General features: G+C 41.7%; 1 protein-coding gene across 1 annotated transcript in view; it reads right to left on the reverse strand.

The window, feature by feature from the left end:
* The window catches only part of GPATCH2 (G-patch domain containing 2), a 150,837-nt gene that overhangs the window by 42,870 nt on the left and 87,116 nt on the right, over positions 1-20,851 (reverse strand). Inside the window, exon 6 of the mRNA XM_055144584.1 lies at positions 8,854-8,921. Within this exon, the coding sequence (XP_055000559.1) occupies positions 8,854-8,921 (68 nt within the window). The remainder of the gene's footprint in view (positions 1-8,853; positions 8,922-20,851) is intronic.

Below are 20,851 nucleotides of genomic sequence, written 5' to 3' on the forward strand. Positions count from 1 at the left end.
TGGCAATATATATATATATATATATATATATACATATATATATGTGAGTGTGTGTGTGTATGTAAATGTATATATATGTGTGTGTGTGTGTGTGTATCACTTGTCACCCCATTGATCTTTGATTTGCTCAAGTGGGCACCAGTAACGTCTCCATTTGTCCCTGTCATGTGCTAGTGTAGCCCAGTGATATCTGCTCACTCCAGGAACAGGAAGAGCCTCAAATCATTCATTCAGGGTTTTGACGAAGAAGTCTGACCATCTCATTGGTGGGCGGCCATGTGGTCTTTTGACGTCCCATGGAATCCATTTGGTAACAGCTCTAGTCCAGCGGTTGTCTCTGAATCTCATTATGTGCCCGGCTCATCTGATTTTTGATGCCTTGGCAAATGAAACAGCGTTCCTGATTCTTGACCATTGATGAAGGTCGGAACTCCGGATTCCTCTCACTTGAGTGAAACGTGATACTCCTATCATAGCTCTTTCGATTCCTCTTTGGAATACCGGAATAGTGTTCTCATGCTGTTTGCATAGGGCCCAGGTCTTTGAGGTGTATGTTAGTGCAGGAAGAATGGTGGAGTCGAAAAGCTGTCCCCGGAGCCAGAGATTCTTCATTCTTTTTAACCACTTCTTTGATGCTCTTGAAGGCGTTCCATGCTGCCCTTCCTCCTTTGCAGTTCTGGCACCAAGTCATTCCTCATGTTGAGTTCTCAACCCAGGTACACGTAGCTGCTGCATTCGGAGATGTTCCTTCCACTGAGAGCAAATGGAATGTCAGGGACTAGTCCATTTTTCATGAACATTGTTTTGCTGAGGTTCAGCTGCAGTCTGATCTTTTCACACTTGCAGTCGAAGTCGGCCAGCATTTTGAGCACAACAAAAAACAAAATAAATAAAAACTAACAAAAAACCCCCAAACCTGCACCAAAATTACTCCAAAAATTAAAACACTTTGTTAGGTTACATTGGGTTGTCCTTGCTCCTCCCGCAGGAAGCTTAAGGTTTATTGAGCTAGTCCCACAACAGTGCCCCTGAGGCACACCCAATTCCATCAAGCACTGATAATACTAGACTGCTTTTCTCTTTCCTTTATGTCACTTGCATAGTTTAGCAATGGCCTTTTTGTATAGACACAGGAAGACAGTTGATGCTATGCTTTTGTAACATGGGAGTTAATTGACTCCAAATAATATTTACTCCTGGGCATCGATCATATTTACCTGCCTTAAGCCTCAGTTGCCCTTACTTCCTAACACCCAACGAAGGAACTGGATGGACCCAGGGCAAGCTGTAAGCTACCCTGGAACCAGAAAGGGACAAGCTAAGTCCCATAAGAAGTATAATAAGAGCATGGTCAAGACTAATTCTGTCAGACCCCCAAAACAGTAACTGAGTAAGGACGCTCCTGGGTTAGGAAAAACTAACCTGGACTGAGGAATATACTCTGGGATATATAGTGATATATCCCCAGGAAGAGCCAAACTTTAAGCTTACTATATTTCTTACTGTGTTTATACAAAACAACTAGAAATATTAGTAAGAAGTAAATTGACTGATTGTTCAAATGGATTACTAGCTGAAGAAAGAAGAAAGCAATACACCCTGGATGGAATCCCACCCTTGGGTGGATCTCTTAGTAATCTGGAGTGCTGAACCCTCAAATGAGATTTTGTCTTTGAGTTAATCTCCTAGAACTTCCACTGAAGGAGTGGCTTTACCTGTTTGTTGTTATGACAATGTTCAACCCCACTTATGTGTACTCCCACCCTTCATCATTTCTATATAACTATGCTGTAAGGGGAAAGAGGGGAGAGGACTTTTAGGTCTGTGAGGAGACTAGGATGATGGAACTATGATGACTGGGACTATGACCAAAACTACAACTATGACTGTGCTGTAAGATCCGACTACACTGGGGAGGAGAGAAAAATAAACTGACTACTGACCAGTCTGGGGCCCTGTTTCTCCATTCCGTGGTCCTTCATCCATCTGTCACCATGGGCTGGCCAGGGGAACGGCTCTTGACCATGGAACACTCAAGTCTCGAGCCTCCTCACCTTTCTTTTGAAACTCACAACACATGGCATAATATGAAACATCATCATCTTGAAATGTTTAGTGATATTGTTGTATCTTAAAGTACATTGTTTAAAGGTCTTCCTAAGAATGGGCTATTGTCATCAAATCAAGTCAAATCAACTTAAGTGAGTTAAGTTTGTCCATGAGAATCAGACTTAAATTGATCTAGAATATCTTATTTCTCTAAATCTAACATTGAAGCCATTTCACCATGCAGCGAGGGTTGCTAAATTTCAGAGTATAAATGTATTCCCAATGAACATAACCTTTAATCCTGGCAAGTCTTGCTTTAAGCAAACTCCATATTTACACAAAAGATAAAATAAAGGGTGAATATTTGCTTTAGAAAGGAATTCATCACAGGATTGTGACTAGGTAATCAGGCGCATTTAAAATAAGTTTTGATTTACATGTAACTCCTCAGGTAAATTTCCTACGTTTTCAATATTGTAAAAGCAAACTATAAATACCAATTTAAAAATCAATGAATATATCAGATTTGTTCTTTTTTTTTTTTTTTTTTGATTTTTGGGTCACACCCAGCGATGCTCAGGGGTTACTCCTGGCTTTGCACTCAAGAATTACTCCTGGCAGTGCTTGGGGGACCATATGGGATGCCGGGGATCGAACCCGGGTCGGCCGCGTGCAAGGCAAACGCCCTACCCGCTGTGCTATCGCTCCGGCCCCAGATTTGTTCTTTTTTTAAGATAAGAATCTCATAAGTGATTTGGAAAAAGGTACAAAGGAAAAGATTGTGAATCATTTAGGATTCATAGCTGATGGGAGGTGGAGCAAATAAAAAATGATTCCGTTTGACATATTAAGAATTTTAAGTAAGTATTTTATATTCATTTATTTTTTTACATTATAATATTCGTATTTTCAGAAAGTCAACAGAATGAATAAATGAGAATTTCAAAACTTAACATGTAATGTCTCCTCAGAGTAGGACACTCGTTCCTCAGGTTTGGTTGCATGGAGGGTTCTGCGTCCCACAACTTCCCTTTTTAACTCAGTAATCGCTGGACTAATCTGAGGTGTTTCCTATCGAAAGACACCCAATTAATGTTAAAAATCAGATTTTGAACATAGAACTGCATTTTCCAAGATGCTAGATAGAATTATTAGCATGGTATCCAGCATTATATTACTAAAATAGTCTTCCCCTTTCCCTACCTAGGCACAGGACAGAACTGAGGAAGGTGATAGTACAGGTGTAAGAATGAGCCCATGCAGGTGTGGGATATAAAAAAACAGAGCAGGGAAAAAAACAATGCCCAAAGGCAACAGAAACAATGCAGAAAAAGGTCCTGACTAAGAATCTTGCCACTGGGGAGGGTGGGGGTGGGGAGAAGTGGGATTAGGTCAGGGAAGAGACCATTCCAGCAACAGTAGAGAGAAGTGGTCACTTTGGACCAGGAATAGGTGCTGAAAGGGGGTAAAGGGACATGTACCACATCCCATCAGTAAACAGCAGGGTAAACCGCAGTGCCCCAAAGGAGAAAGAAAAGTGCCTGTCACAGAGGTAGGCTGGGGGGCCAGAGGGAAATGGGGAACATTGGTGGAGGGAAGTGGACAAGGTGAAGGAACTGGTGTTGGATGGAACACTGTATGCCTGAAACTTAATCATGAATATTTCTTAACTCTGTAATTCATGGTGATTACATTTAAAAGAATGGAGAGGGGCTGGAATAGTACGGAACGTAGGGTGCTTGCCTTAACTGTGGCCAACCCGGGTTCAATCCCTAGCATCCTATATGGTTCCCCTTGCATGGCAGGTGTAATTCCTGAATGCAGAGCCAGGAATTGGGTATTACTGGGTATGGTCCAAAAACCTTAAAGAAAGAAAGAAAGAAAAAGAAAGAAAGAAAGAAAGAAAGAAAGAAAGAAAGAAAGAAAGAAAGAAAGAAAGAAAGAAAGAAAGAAAGAAAGAAACAGATGTTCTTGAGGAGATGAATTTCAGTTTACATGAATGTCTCCTGATTAAGGAGCAATTTTTTAATTTTATTCTTTAATTAGTGAATCACCATGAGGGTACAGATACAGATTCACACATGTTAGAACTTGTTTTTCCCTCATACAATGTTCACAAACACATCTCTCCACCAGTGCCCATTCTCCCTCATCAATAAACCCAGTATCCCTCCCCTGCCTCCCACCTCCCCCCCACCCCACCCTGCCTCTGTGACAGAGTACTCCCTTTTGATCTCTCTCTCTCCAATTGGGTGCTGTGGTTTGCAAGAGGGGTATTGAGTGGCCATTATGTTCAGTCTCTAGTCTACTTTCAGTGCATATCTCCCTTCCTGGGTGGGATCTCTAACCACATTTTGGTTGGTCCCTTCTCTATCTGAGCAGCCTTTTCCCCCAGCATGTGAGACCAGCTTCTAAGCCATGGAGCCAACCTACTGGTACTTATTTCTACTATTCTTGGACATTAGTCTTTAAGGAGCAATTTTCATTTATTTATTTTATTGAATCACCACAAAATAGAGCATTACAAAATTCTTCATGAGTGCGTTTCAGTCATAAAATGTTCCAACACCCATCCCTTCACCAGTGTAGTTTTCCAGCACCAGTGCCCCCGGTTTCCCTCCCACCCCTTAAAGCTACATCCCACCTCCCCACCTGAGACTGCCTCTATGGCAAGCACTTCTCTTCTCTCTCTCTTTCTCTCTCTCTCACCTTCTTCCTCTCTCTTCCCCACCCCAGACTGCCTCTATGGCAGGCACTTCTCTTCTTCTCTTCTCTTCTCTTCTCTTCTCTTCTCTTCTCTTCTCTTCTCTTCTCTTCTCTTCTCTTCTCTTCTCTTCTCTTCTCTTCTCTTCTCTTCTCTTCTCTTCTCTTCTCTTCTCTTCTCTTCTCTTCTCTCTCTCCTCTTTCTTGCTCTCAATTTAGACATTATGATTTGTGATACAGATGCTGAAAGGTTATCATGTATATCCCTTTACCTGCTTTCAACATCAATTCTTTTCCAGAGTGATCATTTCCAACTAATATTGTCATAATGGATCCTCCTCTATCTTAACTACGTTCAACCTTCCACACCATCGACCAACCATTGACCATTCCTCCTGGCCCATTTTCCCTGGCTTTGGACATTAGTTTCATACTGGTTTTCTTTTTACTCTCTGATAAATAAATGCAGTCATTCTATATCTGTCATAAGAAAACATAGGCAAATCTCTCCATGACATGAAAGCTCAAGGCATCTTCAAAGATGAAACAGCGCTGACCAAGCAAGTGGAAGCAAAAATTAACAAATGGGACTACATTAAGCTTCTGCACTTCAAAAGAAACTGTGACCAAGATACAAAGACAGTCCATACAAGTGAAAAAACTGTTCACCTAATACTCATCTGATAAGGGGTTAATAACAAAGATATATAAGGCTGTTCCTGTAAAGTTCCTGTAGAACTTTACAGGAAAAAACCATCCAAACCCATCAAAAATTGGAGAGAGGGGCTGGAGCAATAGCACAGCAGGTAGGGCATTTGCCTTGCATGCGGCTGACCTGGGTTTGATTCCCAGCATCCCATATGGTCCCCCGGACACTGCCAGGAGTAACTCCTGAGTGCATAAGCCAGGAGTAACCCCTGAGCATCGCTGGGTGTGACCCAAAAAGAAAAAAAATGGAGAGAATAAATGAACAGAATCTTCCTCAAAGAAGAAATTCGAATGGCCAAAAGGCACGTGAAAAAATGTTCTACACCACTAATCATCAGGGAGATACAAATCAAAACAACAATGAGATATCATCTCATGCCACAGAGACTGGCACACATACAAATGGACAAGAACAACCAGTGCTGGCGTGGATGCAGGGAGAAAGGGACCCTCATTCATTGCTGGTGGGAATGCTGAATGGTCCAGCTTTTTGGGAAAACAATATGGATATTCATCAAAAAATTAGAAATTGAGCTCCCATTTGACTCAGCAATACCACTTCTGGGAATATACCCTGGGGGTCCAAAAACAAACAGTATAAACACCATCTGTACTTCTATGTTCATTGTAGCACTATTCACAGTAGCCAGAATCTGGAAACAACCCAAGTGTCCTAGAACAGATGTATAGATAAGGAAACTATGGTACATCTACACAATAGAATACTACACAGCTGTTAAGAAAATGAGGTCATGAAATTTGCCTATAAATGCATAGACTTGGAGAGTATCATGCTGAGTGAGATCAAGTGTGACATTCTTAAGACAAGAGACTCAATAGGACCTCTGGCAGGCAAGCTTAGAGCACTTCACTGGAGAACTTATCTGGGTTTTTGTTCTTGAGGTTCCCTACATATGTTGGATATTAAACCCTTATCAGACACTAAGATTGCAAATATTTTCACCTCTATGGGTTGTCTATTCATTCTGTGGATGGTTGCCTGCACTGTGTAGAAACTTTGTAGTTAGATATAGTACCACTTTTGCTTCTGTTACCTTTGCTTTGGGATCAAATCAATAAAAGAAAGTCATTGTCAAAACCAATATCATGGAACTTACCCTGTGTTTTATCCCTAGGAGTCTTAGAATTTCAGGCCACATATTCATATATTTAATCCATTTTGAGTTCATTCTGAGTATAAGATAGGAGTCTAGTACATATATGTGAAGAAATGCAAGCACTCTGGAAGCCATCTGTGACTCTCATGATCACTTATAACAGCCAACACACACACACACACACACACACACACACACACACACACACACAGAGCAATGCCCTCATTATCTGTGAAGATAATGGCAGAGACGGGATGGGGTGATGCCCAGATGCCATGGAAGAGCAGGATGTGGCCAAGCATGAGGGGTGAGGGGAGAAGTCTGAGAGCCCCTTGCGGCCTTTGGGAGCTAATTCTGCAGACCCACCATCTCGGACTCCATGAGAACAAATATTCCTGCTGCTAATGCCACCTGGTTTGTGATGTTTGGTACAGATGAGAGAGCAAAAAGCAGACGTGGTCTCACCCTTGAGACTACCTTTCAGTAACAACACAACTAGAATTACCTTCGTGCTCACTCATGTGAGGGAAAAGCCCTCACAAACCAAACCCCAAACCAGCATTTTTTTTTTTTACTTATGCTGATGTTATCATCATGTTCTGCTACTGAATTTCTTTATTTTTCTTTCTTTTTCAGCCACACCTGGCAGTGCTGAGGGCTTATTTCTGGATACGTGCTCAGGGATCGCTTGTGGTGGGCTCAGGGACCATATGGGATGCCGGGGACTAAACCTAGGTCAGCCTGTAGAAAGTAGGCCTTAGCCGCTGTACTGTCTTTCTGACCCTTGCATGTTAAGCATATGCTGAGAAATGATAATTTGTGATCAGTGTTAACCAACAAGTCAAATGCTGACACTGGTGGGTGGCAAGTATCACAGGAGCCAGGGGCATGCTACAGGAGAGTGGGAGGGAGAGTTAGAACCTGTTGGGCCTGGCCAATATGAGGAACATGGGAAAACTGCCTGGAATTGAGTTGAGGAGAAGTGTTGGCTAGTTCCACTGCTGGCAAGAGATTGCAGGGGTGGTAGGAAAGGAGGGAAAGGAGTGTCCATCTGGAATCAAGTGGCAGAAGTACAGGGCAGCAAGAAAGTAATAGCAGAGCTACACAAAGATGCACGTGGGTTCCTAACAACACAAAAGACAAAGTGCTTTGGGGGGCGAGAAGGAAAATGGGGCACATGAGTGTGAGACACAGAAGAAAGTGATTGAGCGGAGGGAGTATGAGAGGCCGTGAAGATGACTCCAATTGAGCCTTAAGTGTTGAGCAAATGGCCTGGACTCTCTCTTAATGTTGAACCCAGACACTGCAAGAACAACAGAAGTTCATTCCCCTGCAGAGAAACCTTTAGGGACTAGAGACTCACAGCAGTCCCGTGGACACTCTGCAGTAACTGATTCTCTGTGATGGTCACACTGCTTGTCTTTGTCACTCCTGTCCATCCCATCCCCATGAGCGGCAGTCGCCCTGCCTGGCCTCCCAAAACCAATCAAGAGACGAGACTCTCTTGTGTTCAATGTCTTCCATGAATGCATGTTTGGGTTTGGGGGGGGAAATAAAGCTCTGCTTCCTGGAGTTTCTGTTCTATAGTCTTATAGGACTAGGAAATTAAGAACTTGACAGATCTTTTAATTATCATTTGGAGAAAATAAATTCTGTATTCCCTTTTATTCCTGGTTTTATTTGGGGGGGGGGTGGAGGGACAAGTCATCTAAGGAAATATGAATGGAATCTACTATTAAAAGGAAAAAATCTAACCATATGCAGTCTGGGAACAATATAATGTACTTTTGTATTTATTATGGAATTTACCAAAGTCAAAGCTCAATGGTTTCATTTTGGGAGGGAAGGGGCTGATGATTTCAGAAATTGATTATTTTTCTTTGGTTGCCAGAAATCAAAATGTTCTGAATTCTTTGCAGCTGATTCTGGTCAGGAGCAGAGAGAAAAGGAGGCGACCGGCCCCTGGCTCTGCATTTCCTGGACTGAGGATGGAGGAGTCAGTAAGCCCAAGGCTCCTCACACCAAAGCCAGTTTCAATGCCTGGAGGTAAGAGACGCACTCCAAAACTGAGACAAAAAAAGCACGATGATTTAAAAATCTTTAGAGCAATTTCAGCCACAGGACGCCTTTCTATTGTTCTTGCAGTAGGTGCACAGTGTTTACTCTCTCTCCAGCTCAGTGTAACCCCCTTCCCTGGAAACAGTCACACTGATTCCCCAGAGAGAGCTGCGGACTACCCCAGTGAGGTTATGGCACAAAGGCAGCAAGTACTCACTCATGGTGATGAGAATCTGGGGAAAAGTGAACCATCCTCTTGTTACTGACTGGGCCGGGACTGGTCACCTGAAAGGGATTTTAAACCAAAAGTAAGTCCCAGGTGCGTCATTGGCACTGACAGTGAGACAGCAAGAAATCTAGACCCTCTTGTGGGAATGACTTGCAGATGGGAAGAGGCCATTAAGCAGCCTCAGAAGCTAAGGCAGGAATGCAGGAACTAAACGTCTAAGGAAACTCTTGAGGAATGCTCCACTTACTGGCTTAATGAGTTCCTCTGCTAAAGTTTTTAAATTATTGGGGCTGGAGCGATGGCACAGCAGGTAGGGCATTTGCCTTGCACTCGGCTAACCTGGGTTCGAATCCCAGCATCCCATAAGGTCCCCTGAGCACTGCCAGGAGTAATTCCTGAGTGCATGAACCAGGAGTAACCCCTGTGCATCTCTGGGTGTGACCCAAAAAGCAAAACAAACAAAAAACTAAATACAGTTTTAAAATTATTTTTGGCAGCAAGAGGCCAGGGTCCCCCCTGTGTGATTCTTGGCCCAGGGGCTGGTGGTTCAGTGCAAGGGTCTAAGAATATTGGGGCCACCTCAGTGGTTCTTGGGGTCTCCAGGCCACATCTGAGAAGACTGAGGGACCATATGGCAACAGGTATTGACCGGGTTCGGTGTATGAAACACCTCAACTGCTGAAATCTCTAAGACCCCAATTTAAGACTTTAAAAAAGTGACTTCCCCTAGACCACTGGCTCTTATCTCCAAATACAGTAGAGTAGTGTGAATGTTTATAGATTTGCGAGAAAGAGGAAGCTAGCTCATAGAGTGGAAGCACACGCTTTGCATTGTTGAGGTCTCAGCTGGATCCTGGTGATGGCATGCTTCCTCTCTTACACTCCAGCACTGTGAGGTGTGGCCCTGATCACCCCAAGCTCAGCTGGGCTTGAGTAACACTGACTAGTCAGGCTCAAGCATGGGACCATCCGCCTGCTGAGACAAGTACTGCTGGGTGTGGCCCTCGGCGTGTGGGCACAGCTTGGTATACCTTGCCCCCAAATTAGGGGTCGTACTAAGATTAGTGGTGAGAAAATAGTTCCAAGGACCAACATACTTGGAGTTGATTCCTAAATATAAATGCATGCATTGAAATGGCCACCATCACCTAAGTTCTGGAAAGCATGAGCAGACGTCTGTAGAGTGACCCCAGTAAATGAGGAATTACCCATGTCTATATAGAATAAAATGCGGCTTCACCTCAGATAGAAATACCGTATTCTTGTATTTTGAAATAAAATGACATTGTGTGATGAGCTTTTTACAACCATCTCTGGTCTTCCTATGGCTGTTACAAAGAGTCCTTAGGGACCCTGAGCTGGCAGAAATAAATGAGCATCACACAGGGGCAGGAGAGGTAGCATGGGGATTTAAGACACTTGCCTTGCATGTGATTGACCTGCTTTCATCCCTGGCACTGTACAGTGTCCCCCAAGCACCAGCAGGGGGTCACAGTTGAGCACAGAACCAGGAAAAACCCTGGAGCACTGCCAGGTATGGCCCCTCAAAGCAAAGCAAAACAAAACAAGGATGTACCCTCACATTTCCCAAGGCACATGATCACAGCAAAAAGGGTGCAGTCACAGTGAAAGAACAGCCCTCTCTAGGGACACCGAGGCCCTTAAAATCCAGAATGGGGAGAGCCACACAGAGGAGAGATGTGGTACCCCTTGGCCTGAGCGGATTTCCTCTCATCCCCAGGGGTGGGAGCTCCACACTCTGAAATGCTGAGAGAGGCCCAGATGTTGGACATGGAGAAGACCCCCCGAGTCAGGACACGACAGGGACACAGGTGGCTCCACTCCAGGGGCCCATCCTGTATTCACCTCCAAATGAGGTCTTCATGCTCTGGCCATGGGGATCCCAGGGATACCGTAATCCATTTTCCACGCCGCGGCTCTGCGCAGGGCCGAGTGGGCCTATGTCATGCTTTGTTAGAGTTTCATGATCACATTATCTCCTGGTGGACCTGACACTTTTATTCAGTTTACAGTATGTTCTGTGTACAGGCAACTTATTTCCTTTGCCAGGGCTGCTGACAACCTTTTCCACACTATATTAATCTTGTTTACTGACTTTATCTCGGTACAAATATCAGAAAACTGAACTTTTTATCTCAGAGAAAGAATAAACAACGTGTTGACAGAGGCAGAAGCTATTTTCAGGGCTAAAATTGCTTGTTTACCTGATTCCACACATATGGAAAAAAATGTTAAAGGCTTGCTCTGGCTTGAAATACATAATCTGAAATTTAATAAATGAAGAAATTTCAACGACATCCATGTGATAAATTGCCTGATGAAAACAATGCAACTGAATACAATAAAACAGAATTTGTAACTAATTTATACCACAATACAAATGTAAGCTTTCAATCTGGTCAGAATTAATCATACAACGTATTTCTCAGAAATCTCTTTCTCTTTCCCTCTCTCTCTCCTTGTCTCTCTCTCTTCCTCCCTCTCTCTCTCATACCCCGCCCACATACATACACACACATACACACAGTATGCACTCAATTCAGTTCAACTCAAATGCTGAAGAGAACTTATAAAAATGTACAGAATCAAAAGTACATATTGAAATGACTTCACTCTTTACTGAATCCATGATCCTTTTCAAAATAATAGAGGGGACTAGACTTCACATTTCAAATCAATTTTTGTTTCACCTTTAAAGATTTGCAAACATGCTTAATTGGAAATTTATGAAAATGAAGAAAGCAACTTGTAGGCTGAAACATAGCCATCTCAGGGTCACCATTAGGGATAGAATGTTTTTCCAAGAGAAAAATTTTGGTCTGTTGGTGAACACCCACCCTTCTGGAAATTTATAAACAAGAGCTGAACATAGAATTCAGCTTGCAGTAGCCAGACTTATCCTGGACTTGTATGTATTTCCAATGTGAAAACATAAGTGTAGTGAGATTGATTATGCAAAATATATCCAAGTTAGAAATGAATGCTTTCCAAAATGTTTTGGAATCTTTTCTAATATTTTATAGTTTAGGGCCATATATATAAAACTGAAGCAATTTTGATCAATAATATTGATTTCCAGGAAATAACTATGCATATTGATTTACTTATTTTCCCCAAAATATGCATTTATTACTCTAAAAGTCTGATAAATAAAACATAATTTTTTAAAAAATTATATTTTTATATATCAAAAATTATCCTAGTAAAATATTTGGTAAAAGTATATTTTATTCCACAAGATAAAGGAATAGATAATTTTCATGTCAAACAGTATCTTATAATGGACCAAACATGATGGCCTCTCAGTGTCTGTGTTGCAAGCTATAATGCCCAAAAGTAGAGAGAGAGCATGGGGAATATTGTCTGCCATGGAGGCAGGGGGAGGGTGAGAAAGGAGGGGTATACCCGGGATATTGGTGGTGGGGAATGTGCACTGGTGAAGGTCTGGGTGTTTGATCATTGTGTGAGTGTAACCCAAACATGAAAGCTTGTAACTATCTCACGGTGATTCAATAAAATTTAAAAAATTAAAAAAACAAAACAAAACAAAATAGTATCTTAATCTCCGATTATTATTTGTTACTACTTTAGAGATAATCCTTTATGCAATTTACCAATATTTATTGATGATAATCTTAGATATTACCTTATATGCTCTTACTTTTTGAAATTCATTTGTTAAATATTTCTATAGCAATAGTAACCCCAGTCCTTTTTTGTGTCTAATATATAATAAGTTAAATTTGCATTTATCACTATTAATCATTAAATTAAAAAATCCATTTAAAGCTAGAAAGGAACAGATGTTCTCGGGACCATCCTGCATTTGTATTAACTCCAAAGGCATTTTGAGGAAGTGGAATAAGTTGTAATTCTTAGAAAGGATCCAGGACTCAGTATTTGTTACTAGAGTTGACAATCAAGTTATCAAACTCAGAAAATACAAATATTTAAGTGAAAGGAGAAAATTTAAAACCAGTTATACGAATTCTACTTTCAAAATTCCTAAGGTCAAGTAGTGCTGATGTACTAAAGTTCACTAAAGTTCACTAAATGATTCCATTGCCCTCAGACAAAAGGCAACCTATGATCTCAGCAATAAAAATGAGTTTATTTGGAAACAACAATGCAAGAGCAAAAGAAAAGAGCAATTTTGTGGAACTACCCCAGCACTGCTGAGAACAAATGCCAGCAGGCCTCCTTTTATGAAGCTTATTGGGTCTTTCTTGAGGCACAGGGACACCATCACTTTTTTCCAGGAGAAGGTTGGCATCATCACCTCCCCTAAAGAGGCCAATGCACGGTAGTCTGCTCCTAGCCTCATCTAAATTAGATCTCTGTATATTAACCAGTACATCACCACCAACAAACTGCACCAGATAGAGGCCAGGGCAATAATACAGCAGGTAAAAGTGTACTATTGCTGACTCAGGTTTGACCAGCACACCACATGGTCTCTTAAGCCCACCAGGGCTTACCCTTGATCTCATAGCCAGGAGTAAGCTCTGAGCAATGGTGGGTGTGACTCCAAAACAAAACAAAAAAGTGCATCAAATAAATGTTCACAAGATTACATTAAAGCCATTTCTTATTCTTCTAGCATTTATTAACACCAATTTTATGACTTTCTCAAACACTCAAACATTTTTGCTTTTTTGGGTCACACCCGGTGATGCACAGGGGTCACTTCTGGTCTGCACTCAGGAATTACCCCTGGTGATGCTCAGGGGACCATATAGGATGCTGGGAATCGAACCTGGGTAGGCCTTATGCAAGGCAAATGCCCTACCTGCTGTGCTATCCGCTCCAGCCCCCTTGTTTTCTATCTCTTTTTGCCTTCTGTGTTACCAAACCCACAGCTTTCTAACCCATTCTTTGGCAGGAGAATAAATCTCTTCTATCAAGTAAACTTGATGAAAGGAGATAGAACTGTTTTGGACGGTTCCTAGAGAGACTGTTGGGACGGATGCTGCCCCATTCACATTCTCAATGATCAAGACCCCTTCTGTGAGGAGTCAAGCTCCCAGTTCCCATATACATTCCAGAAACCACCATCCCACCCTCCCTCCCTTTAGTTAGATTTTGTTCTTCAAGTGCTAGTAATGCAAGATTGGTGACATCAGGCCATTGGTTCTGTTCAAAGTTCCCAGGTTCTTCAGTATTTTCAAGAATTAAAAGGTTGATTAATAAGGATGCTCAGACTCAAAAGTTGGAAAGATAAGAAAGGTCTATTAAAAAGTAAGGAAAAAAATCCCCAGCTGGGGGGAACTTAATATAGTACTAACTTAAGTATGGTTCATTTTGTGAAGGTTTTTTTTTTTTAATAGGAAAACTGGATCTTTGTGCTACTTATTAAATGACAAGAATGTTACAGAGAATTCAAGGACTTTACAGAGCATGTCTGGCTAATTTAGGGCCTTTTCTATGCTCTATGTGACTATATGCTTGTGTATTCCCCATTATCCCTTAGTTTCCTATGAGCCTAAGGTCTGGGCCAGAGTCTATGATCTTGGGAAACTGTTAACTTCCCATTCTCAGAACGAGCCCAGGAAATTGAAGGAATGTTTAAAATGTGGAATGGGGGCTGCAGCTGGCAAGGGGAAACTGAGGCTTCCTCTCTCTGGTGAGCTTCAGGACCTACAATAACCAGCTCTGTGGATGGAAGGGATGGTCGGGGTAGCAGGTGCCCTTCCCAAAGGAAGGCCTTTCAGTTTGTTGGTGTTGGTCTGTCCATCGCTAGGCCGGCTCCGGCTCGGAGGGTGGCTCTGTTTGTGCCCTTCACCCCTGAGCCAGCACCCAGAAGTTTCCTGCTTCTCTAAGGACTGTTATAATTTGAAGTCCACTTCTCTAAGAAAGACAGAAGCATTAATTACTTGGTAGGTTCTGCAGGAAAATGAAGGTGTCAGGTCTATGTGACAGATATTTAGGAAAATAGGCTTAAAGATAAGACTTTAAGCCCTCAGGGAGGAGAATGGAGGGGTGGAAGGAAATGGATTGTAGCGCCCATCCTAACCCATTATAATATTTTAAAAGAATTGGCACAAGAAAGCAATAGTCTTAAAGATTAGCAGGGATAGATGTTGATTAGTAACTATCAAAAATGAACCCAGGAACTGTTCATCTTTCAGCCCCATAAAGAATAATAAAGATTCTCCAAAAAGGCTTTCCACTGGGAACCCAAGTTGTGCACGGAAGTTCTAAAATGTTGTTATGAGAAAATTGGAGGAATGAACAACATATTTCCCATCATGTGACTTTTTCTTACATGTCATAGGACAAAATGATAAATCCCAATCCAAAAAAGGCACAGTCCTTCTTTGTAGAATAATGTTGGTTTGCCCTTCTTCCCTGGCCGCTAGGAGCCTGTGTTTGTTGATTATCCCCCAACCTGTCAATTACCTTTGTCTCCTGATCAGACTCTGACTTGTAAATATTGTCTTTCTCTTCTCCGTACTGTCCTTTGCATCGTTAGCTATTTCAGAGCAATTGCTTTTTGTATGGATACAGGAAGACAGTTAAAAAGACAAGCCTGTGGCTTGGGAGTTGATTGACTTCAGATAATATTACCTCCTGGACATCTGCTCTCTTGACTTAAGCCTCAGTTGCCCTTACTTCCTAGGTGCCCCAAAGCAGAGTCCTGGTGAGAGACTGGATGGGCCCAGGGAAAGCGGTGAGATATGAACTACCCTGGCATGGAAAATGGCCTGGCCGAAGTGCCTTAACTATAAGTGAAGAGCTTGGTCATGAATAAATTTTGTCATGATCCTAAAAATAATAACTAGATTTGGACCCTGTCGGGGTCTGGAGTGATTAATTTGGTCTGAGCACTGTAGTCTGAGTCAGTACTGATATGTTCCCAGGAGAGTCACACTACAATCCTAAAAGTGTCTATTACTGTGTCCATACAGAATGATAAATATTAGGAAAGAGAATTAAAGATGTTAATCAAGTTGCAGTCTAAGGAGAAGGGCTGTTTTGCTTGTGGGCTGCAGGTGGTTGAGAAGACTGGAAACACATTTTGATCACGCTTCCCATGGGGAGGCGTGGTGAGAGAGAAGGAAAGAAGTGGCGAAGGGGAGAGAAGGAGACACAGAGAAAAACAGAAAGAGGAGTAGATTGAGGGAGACAGAGAGTTTGACGAAGATTGAGGGAGAGACAGAGACGGAGAGAAGAGACACAGAGTTAGAGGAGAAGGTTGTGAGTTAGAGAGAAGCTGAGAGCTGAGAGTAAGAGTGGCTGGGGAGATTGGAGAGGAGTCATGGAGAGAGTTGTAGAGCGAGGTAGAGAGAGGGTTAGAGAGAGCTGGGAGAGATGAAAGATTGAATAAATGGCAACTAATCAACAACCAGCTTGGCCCTCGTTCTTCCTTCGTCTGTCCAAGGCAACAACCGTCCCGAGTGAGAAGTGGCTGAGAGCACCGAACATGGGTGGTGAGAGAGCCACTCCAGAGCCCGCAAACATCCTTTCATGTGTAGTCCCCGGGCGAAAGGAGAGTATGAGTACGCAGCTCCAGCCCGGGCGTGCCAGAGGGCAAGGAAATCTTATACTTCTGGAGAATAAAATAACAGTCAAATCACTATTAAAGCACTGTGTAACTGTCACTGTCACCCTGTTGTTCATCGGTTTGCTCAAGTGGGCACCAGTAACGTCCCCATTGTGAGACTTGTGGTTACTGTTTTTGGCATATCGAATACACCTCGGGTAGCTTGCCAGGCTCGGCCGTGCAGGCGGGATACTCTTGGTAGCTTGCCGGGCTCTCTGAGAGGGACAGAGGAATCAAACCCAGGTTGGCCGTGTGCAAGGCAAATGCCCTACTCGCTGTGCTATAGCTCCTGCCCCACTCTTAAAGCAACAGGTAAATGTTAGTTTAGCAGAATGTTAAAACACATACGAAAATGGTGACATGAATGTGTATCATTGGTAAGGTTAAACCAAGTGGTTGCCTTAGCTAAGAAGAGTGAGGGAAGACAGCATCTCTGGGAGGAAGCTCTCTGTAGTTGCTCTCTCCCTGCTCCAAACCATGTTACTAACATGGCTCACTCTGCTTTCTAAAACTCTGCTTTTCACATGTCAGTTTTTCTGTACAGGGTGATCCACAGCTCTGAGTGGAATGAGAAATGCATTCACAGCTCCCAAATGTGGTCTTTACGTTCCAACACAATCCTTCTCTCCAGCCCCCTCCGAAGCGACAGCTCCCTGATCTAATCCAAAACAGCTCTACTTGATAGTATTCAGTCAAAAGACAGCATAAGTTACCAATTACCTATCATGCCTACTCCTATATAAAATGCTGCTTACATTTACTTTATAATAAATAGGATCACTTCCTTTCAGTAGGGATGATTTTTAGTGATATTATTATCTAAAACCAACCTTTTTAAAACAATTTTTTTAAATGTCATAATCAAGTTCTGAGTTAAAAGACTTTTGCAGGGGACCAGAAAGATAGTTTAGTGGGTCAGGCATTTGCCTTGCGTATGGCCAACCTGGGTTTGATATCAGCACCATATCTGGAACTGACCAGTTCCCTGAGGTTCACCATGCAGAACCAGGAGTGGGCCACAGCTGGGTGGCTCAAAAACCAAAAAAGAAAATAGTACACAAACAAAAGAGAAACTTTTCAAATTCCAAGTCTTTCTTAGAACAAATAAGTGACACCAGTAAATGATTTTTGTGCTGATACATATTTTACCTTCATGTGTCTCAATTTTGATTAAAGTAAGATGTGGATTTATAGACTGGACCATCACCTTTCCCCCAGTAAATAAATAAAAATACCTCCTGATGGGCTCCAAGAAAACCTGCTCACGGGCTCCAAGAAAAACTGCGAACTAGAAGTGCATGTAGAATACTTGCTGGTCAGCAGGAAAAGGCCACAAATCCTCACTCCCACAGTAGGAATATTCAGGAAAGCTATCCATTTTGGGAGATAATGAAACATCTGAGAATTTCCAAAAAGGATCCAAATACTTGCTTGGTTTTTCCAATGAAGAAGATGCTTTGAATGTGGAATTTTATACGATGCAGTAAGATTACAGAAAGGCAGGCCAGGTTTTCATCACTCATATCTTCACGCAGTGCAACACTGACACTCAATCTTACTCCGATGAGCAAGGCATACACTAATGAGACTTTAAGGGGGAAAGGCCACTGTGACAGCCTATGAGGTATCATTGGTCTAAGTTACAGTGTGCCAGATCTTACAGGTGGGTCTGATGATTTTCACCTATTTGTGAAAGTAAAGCACTCCACACTGTTGCAATATGTATTTGTTTCAGGGGGGACCCACACTAGGTGGTGCTCAGGGCTTACTTCTTGCTCTGCACTCAGGTATCACTTCTGGTGGAGCTCGGGGGAACATATGGGATGCTGGGAATCAAACTTGGGTCAGCTGTGTACAAGGCAAATGACCTCCCTGCTGTACTATGTCTTCAGTACTGTTGTGTCATATTTTCTTCATGTGATTCCAGGCCTTCTTGGAAGGATGTGAGTATAAAGGGATCAGTGAAGAGAATGACAACGACCACCTATGACACACCGTGAATGAATATGGTAAGTGGGATGAATGTCATGCTTAATGAGAGTATCGCTCCGACTTGATAAACAGCTCTTGTCTGTTTATCAAGCGTTTTCACACACATGCTGGCTTCAGTGAACAGATATTACTATTTTCAAATACTCCATGAAGAAACAGAGCCTTTTAGTGGGGGCCTGTGCCCCAGCTTACAAAGATGAATTGATCTGTATTAAACCCTGTGTTGCTCTCTTCACAAGGCAATTTTTCCCCTCCAGGGCATGATCTCCTAGTACACCAGTCAACTAGTGATTTCTATATTGGGGGTTGGCCCCAGGAGATGGTAGCCTGGCTCCAGATCACATTCTCAGAAGCCCTTCATCCTGAACTGAGACAGCCAAGGACATTCTGGACCTTACTAGTAACTTGAGGGTAACCGCTACCTCTGAGGCTATTTTCAATATAGACAAGAGTGAGCATGGCAGCACCAAACAGGGTTGTCAGTACATGTTAGGGAGAGACTGACAAGAACTACATATGGCGCCCCCGCCAGTCACTCCAGCCACAGAGATGAAGCAAAAGAACTTACTAGAGGGGAGATGACGGCCACTGAGGAGGAGTGTGAGGGCTTTGGAAAAATTAAACATGGACTATTTCTTCCTTCAAAATCAGCCCCCAGTCTACATGAAAGATGGATCATCACTGCTGCCAGCCAGCATGGCTTGTACACACACATAACAACAAAAGCAAGAAACAAAGACAGCAAAGTTTCCTTTCAAGAGAGGATTTGCCTTCCTATAGGATCTCTGGATGTGTGTGTGTGTGTGTGTGTGTGTGTGTGTGTGTGTGTGTGTGTGTGCATGTGTTTGTCTCTCCCAGGGAAGACAGAAGTCTTCTGGATGCCTTCTGGCTACCAGTGTATCATGAAGCAGTGAATGAAGACAGACTTTGGGAATCTGGAAATAATCCTAGCACATTTTCACATAGTAACTGTGAATCATATATTTCCCTTAAAGAACTGTCAAAAAACAAATAAAAGTTACCTAAACTACAGTTATAAAGAAAGGAAAAAAAAGAATTATGAAAAGGAAATAGGATGTAGGTTGAGAAATATATATACATACACACGAGACATTAGTAGTCACTGCATTTTTAATCCAAAATTAAACAATGTAATTATTTAAAATTTTCAAACAGTTTTTGTCCCTAGTAAAAATAAGTCAGCATTAATTATTAAGAATTTAGAGTTATTGGTCTATTAGAATAATAATACTTCTAATTATTAAGTCCATAAATCCTCATTTCTTGTATACACTAATGATGAATGAAATAAATACTGTAATAGAAAAGATTAATCTGGGCATAGTTGACAAACAAATCCAACAACTTTTCCTCATATAGCTCTATGGCAGCATTTTTAGAGGGAGTTGGAGACTGGAAATTAAGGAGCTTGGAATGATGGCTCATTGTGATTAAAGAGAGTTTCCCTGCCTGTCCAGTTCCAGCAGCAAGCTGTGAGTGGCCTCTGCTGGCTGACCAAAGGCTTCCTAAATCACTCACTCATGACGTCTGCAATAAGCACAGAATTTCAAGAAAAAAAGGCTTCGTCAAAATATGCTTATGTACAATTCACATGCCTAACAACCTGACTTACAAAAGTAAAGAACAAATAGTTTTTTAAAAACTGTGTCTAAGATGGTGTGGAAAATTTTCATTCACTGCAACATATACAGTCAGCATCTATATTTGTCTAAAATTCTAATTTATGGGTCATAAAACTAGAAGCATGGATTTTAAAAATATGTATGTGAAGTGGTTCACATCCAGAATTAATATTTTCTGGTGGTTCCTTGCAAATACACATATACACAAATAAAGGATTCCCCTCACCAAAAGTTAAATGTATATTTAGATTTATAGCTTTTAGGTGTATAGCTTTTGTGGGGAAATGCCATGGAAACAATTGTATATGGAAATCCTTGGAAGACATTTGTGATTTGATAAAACATAGGTTATTTTAATATAGTGGCTGGTGATGATTTATCTAGAAACCAGGTACTGTGTGGAATAGTAAAGCAAGATATTATTAAAGATTCCTTTATTATTACAACCTATGTTTGGGTAAAGATGATATTATATTCGGGACTGAAAACAGTAATTAAGAAATTAAAACATACTGGTAAGAGGTAATGGCAATTTAGTAATCTTAATAGGAAAGAAAAAAATCTTCAATCATTCCTCAACAGCTATTAATAAAAAATATCTTGTGGGTGGTAGAACTGGTGATTTAAACAAGTATATCTAGTTAAACATACACACATATATATTCAATTTGTTGCATGCTTGACTCAATTTATCCACTAACTATATAGCATACTAAAATTATCAAATATGTTTAATGACGTCAAAAGGTGGCTGCACTGATTTTTTTAAAGTTATTGTTCTCACAAG

This window comes from Sorex araneus, chromosome 7 (assembly GCF_027595985.1).
Source record: "Sorex araneus isolate mSorAra2 chromosome 7, mSorAra2.pri, whole genome shotgun sequence".
NCBI classification, from domain to species: Eukaryota; Metazoa; Chordata; class Mammalia; order Eulipotyphla; family Soricidae; genus Sorex; species Sorex araneus.